This window comes from Triticum aestivum, chromosome 3D (genome assembly GCF_018294505.1).
Source record: "Triticum aestivum cultivar Chinese Spring chromosome 3D, IWGSC CS RefSeq v2.1, whole genome shotgun sequence".
Lineage (NCBI taxonomy): Eukaryota > Viridiplantae > Streptophyta > Magnoliopsida > Poales > Poaceae > Triticum > Triticum aestivum.
Window position 1 is genome coordinate 50153853 of NC_057802.1, and position 4718 is coordinate 50158570.

The 4718-nt window shown below is 50.5% G+C and overlaps 1 protein-coding gene across 1 annotated transcript; it reads right to left on the bottom strand.

Moving 5' to 3' along the window:
* Positions 1 to 474: 474 nt before the first annotated feature.
* Positions 475 to 3248, bottom strand: LOC123077321 (probable staphylococcal-like nuclease CAN1). The gene is made up of 5 exons (XM_044499581.1): positions 2759 to 3248; positions 1657 to 2148; positions 1408 to 1567; positions 1025 to 1093; positions 475 to 876 (listed from the first exon to the last, which is right to left on the bottom strand). The coding sequence occupies exons 1-5, from the start codon at positions 3220 to 3222 to the stop codon at positions 775 to 777; spliced, it is 1287 nt and encodes a 428-aa protein (XP_044355516.1). The 5' UTR covers positions 3223 to 3248; the 3' UTR covers positions 475 to 774.
* Positions 3249 to 4718: the final 1470 nt, after the last annotated feature.

A 4718-nucleotide genomic window follows, 5' to 3' on the forward strand; every position in this document is an offset into this window, starting at 1 on the left:
CTGTAACCATCATTTGTAATGAGGCTGAGCATCCTCCTCCCCCTGCTCGCGGCATCCCTCCAGACGCCTTCTTGTGTACGTCTGCATGGATGCCACCTGTACTAACTTCATTCTCCCTCTTCTATCAATGAAATGATACGCTGCTAAGCATATTTGCTAAAAAAACAAAGGGGACCAATAAACCAGGACGAAGATAGTATATCGTCGTGTGCAGTGCACGGACAAATAATGACTCAAAACAGACACTCTCGGACGCCACGGACATATAGGACACCAAATTAATCCATCGTGGTTGTAGATGCTCTTACCTCATATAGGTAAGAGGGACCATGTCAAAAGAGCTCACTTAGTTATTATAAGATTAGTGTAAAAACATAAGTTTATCAGCATATATGGCTAGTTGTATTCGACTCAACAGCAGCCTATGAATCAGCCTTTTTCTGTCTAGTAACAACAACAACAGTCCAATCCAAGTAAGAGATGTACAACACAATCACACAAATTAATCTCCAGGTACAACAACAACACAATCACACCAACCAATCTCAATGTGCCCCGGCCTCCTCTGCTTCACGACCCCGCGCTAGCTCAGCTAGTCTTTTCACCACACCTAACTTATAAAAAGTACAGTGGCGCGAGCGCTGCTCTGGGCTACGGATCTGCAGTGCGGCAGGCCACGATCAATCAATCAGCTGTCCATGGTCACAGCACATACACACAACAGTTACAACATATGTCTCCTTGAACTCTCTGCGTGCGGCCTATGGAGATGGATCACGCGTTGCCGTTGCGTTTCGCCTTCCTGTACTCCCACGGCTCCTGCGGCTTGGACGCCGCCCACAGGCCCTTACGGGCGGCCTGCGCCTGGCTCTGCCACTGCAGGTGGGTCAAAGGGAGGATTAGTTTCTATCAGCAACTTCATGATTTGATTTCACATGACACTTCAGAATATCTCCATGGTTCTTTTTCAGTCAGGTGATCAGTGTAGTGTGTGGAGCTGTATGTGGACTGGTGATGATTTTACCTTGGCAAGCTCCGGGCGTTTGTCGTAGGCGGTGTAGTGCCACGCGAAGCCTTTCTTCAGCATTTGCTCCTGCGGACAAAGCAAGAGGGAATTTGTTATGTTCTGAAGTTTTTTGTAGAACCGTTGACTTTCAGAAAAAGGCATAGCTGTTTCTGAACGTGTTCCCAGCAGAATGCAGAAGCAACAGTTTTGTTTAAGCTCGCTTCTACCATGTGCAATACTCCATCTACTATGCGTAACACTGCTGTTTTCAACCACTACAAGAACGCAAGCTGACATTCCGTAGATGGCAATAAATTGATGCTGCAGTTCTTTCTAAGTTGCTTCCACGCGTTGAGGTGTTCTGAAGACTGAAGGTATGGGTTCTTGGTTTCTTTTCTCACCTGCACGAAGACCCCGCCGACGTGGAGATCCCCGACGGACCTGCCGTAGCGGTCGGTGTTGTAGACGTGCACCGTCAGGCACTTGCCCTCCACCAGCTTCAGCAGCGCCTCCGTGGCCTCCTTCCCGTACGGCATCGCGCTCTCCGGCGCGTCGATCCCACTGCATCCCATCCAATTTCATCTCATTTCATCAGAACTTATTCACTCAAACTAGCCAGCCAATCTTGATCGCTGAATCAATTATAGTACCTTAGCCTGATCCTGTACTTCTTGGCGAGCACCTCAACGCCCTTGGCGTTGGGAACCATTCTGTATCCCGCGGCGGCGATGGTCTTCTGGAGCGCGTCGGCCGTGGGGTAGTTCCTGGCGGCGCGCGCCTTGGTGCGCTCCGCCGCGGCCTTCTTGATCTCGCTGGGAGCGTCATTCGTGTCCACGTACACCGTCACCGTGTCGCCGTCCGCCACCGCCTTGGCGTCCACCGGGAGCGTGTGCAGCTCGAACTTGACGCCCTGGGGCTTGTGCGCGGGGGCGCTGTGCTGCGCCGGAGGGGCGTGGTGACCGGCGGCCGGCGGTGGCGCCGATCCCGCCTCGTTCGGGTGCGGGAGGCCGTAGAAGGCGAGGAGGCCGTCGACGTCCGCCTTCTGGTGGTTCTTGAGCGTCAGCACCACGAGGCGCCCGGCTTCCTCTGGTGTGGTCGGCGCCGGCCTCGCCTTCTTCCATGCCACTTGGAGCTTCTTGTACCTTCACATCAGCAACACCAATGGTTTCAATTTTTCAGAAACATAATCATTGTGGGTGGTAGTATTTTTTTTACTGATACTACTAACAAGTTTCTTCTACGAATGTTCACAATCAGTTCCAGGAAACATCTCAGTAGCTCCTGCTGCAAGCCTTAGACTCTGCTAGGAAACATCTCGGTAATAGCACCGAGTTCTTAATTGCGCGGTTTACCAGTGACTACGGTAGTTAATTAGTTATCTTATTATCTGAGGCTCTGTCATGAACAAAAAGTTAAAAAAATCCTTAACGCTTAAGTGTCTCAACCAAATATCCCAGTTACTTGTGTCATTTTAACAAATGGTGCCACCTAATTTCTTTTATCCAATTCTTCTTTCAGATGTGGTCGCTTTCGCAATTGGACACCTCGCTCGAAGCTAGCCTTCGCATCCACGTTGATTCGACAGCGAGCTGTTTTTGGATCTTCGACGACGAGCTCGTCGTCAGCTCCGAGTTAAAGTTAAACTACTGGCACTCGGAGCACGAAATTGCCGGAGGGAGCTCGGTAAGGAATCAGAAGACAAAATCAATCAAAGGGGGAAGCGGAATTACACTCCGCCGCATACGTACGTACCAGTTGGCCTGCGCGGCGGGGGAGGAGACGACGTGGCGGCTGAGGCCCTCGGGGACCTGCTTGGTGCGCTGGAACTCGAGGATGTCGCGGCCGAGCGCGGCGACGGAGGCGTGCGCGCCGTGCGGCTGGAAGGCGGCGTCGGAGAGGTCCGAGCAGACGCCGCACAGGAACTTGTAGATACTGTTCCCCATGGCCCCTAGGACGACGACGAGGAGCAGGAGGAGGATCACGCGGCGGGTGGGCGGCGGCGGTGGGTTTCCGTGCGAAATCCGCCCCGGGATCTGTAAAGAATGGAGTTGGTTCTGCGTGGATCTGCGGGAGGAAGAATGACAGTGTGCGCGTCGCCTCAGAGCCGTTTCGGCCCGCCTCACGAGGAAGGGAAGGCAGGAGCGGGGAGGGGGAAAGCTGTTGAGCTCTGCCAAGTGGAGGTGGGGCGCGGGATTGGCTGCGGCCGGACTGCGCATAGGATTTGCTCCTGCGCAGGGGGTGTGCGCTGGGTTTATACTAAAATTGAGATTGGAGAAGGTGGTTACGTCGTCGCGACTTTATCCATGTCGGCACGGCGGGTCGCTGTTGCCGACTGATTTTGCTTTCGGTGATCGAGATTAGTTTTGCCATTTGCCGATAATGGCAGCGTCTCCGCTGCTACGTGGCACGCCTAGGTGGAGATATGCTGTTTCCGATGCCAATTCGGGTGGGTGCTCTCGCGCCACCTCACCTCATCTAGCTGCGCCGGATGGATCGGAGAGAACGATCGAATTATTGGGGATCTTGTTTAAAAAATGTTATTGGGGATGGTTTTCAACACTTGGTGCGCGTACCTTCTTTTCTTCTGTTTATAGTTGATTGAGATGAGAGGCAGGGAAGCGTCGCTCGTGCAGTGAGTGCAAGTTCTCGTGCAGTATTCCCTGCCTGCACATCCGATCTGCCTTTACTCACTTTCTTCACTGCGTTGGGCTGCTGGGAGGGACCCGAGGTACGGAGCGTGTCGCCACTTTTTGGGCTGTTTGCCATGTGCACCTGGTCATTGGCTCGCCGTTTCGCTAAGATATTTTGGGCTGGTTTCCATGTGCACCTAGTGACGGAGGAGTATGTCAACGCTAGATATTTAAGAGCTGTTCGGCAAACCATTTGCTCCATGAAATTCGAGGATCTGCGGAGCACCTGTTCCCCCGCTCCGTAATGTTTTACTTCAACGCCGCCGGCTCCGGGAGCGAGAGTGTGGAGCGGAGTGATGCCGAGCAGGCCTTTAGAAACCTATTAAAAGTAATATATTTTAAAAAATTGTTCAGCGTGTGTTTTAAAAAAATTGTACATTAAAAAAGGTTCACCATATATTTTTAAAAATCTTCGATCTATATTGAAAAATGGTCATCATATTATTAAAAAATCGTTGTATATTAAAAATGTTCAATGCATAATAAGAAAATGTTTAGTATGTATTAAAAATACTCATCATATATTAAAAGTATTTTCACCATACGCTAAAAAATTGTTTGCATTAGGAAAAGAAAAGGAAAACACAACAGAAAAGTTGCATCGAACAGGAATACGCGATAAAAGGCCCCAAATTGGGCCAGCCTAACTCGGCTTGCCAGTGGCCATCATGGTGCCTATTTGCCGCTTGTGGGCAGTGAATAGGATTCGACCTGTTGGAGAGCCAGGTCGTACACGTTCATGGGAATTTCGTCGGCAATTATAGGGGACATCAAGAGAAGAATGCTGAAGTTTGAAGAACCAGAAGTGATACATGAAGCAAGAGAAGCCAACTTTGAAGCTCACGATCTTGCTAGGGCCTCAGTTTCTTTAGCTGCTGGTCGTTATCTTTGGTTATCCACAATACCTGATGTTTTAGTTGTACCGGATGTTATTGTTTCTTAATTAATCAAATGGTGGCAACCCCTCAAAAAAAACATAGCCACACTGGTGTTGGTAATTCCAAGAAGGGTTCTACTATACA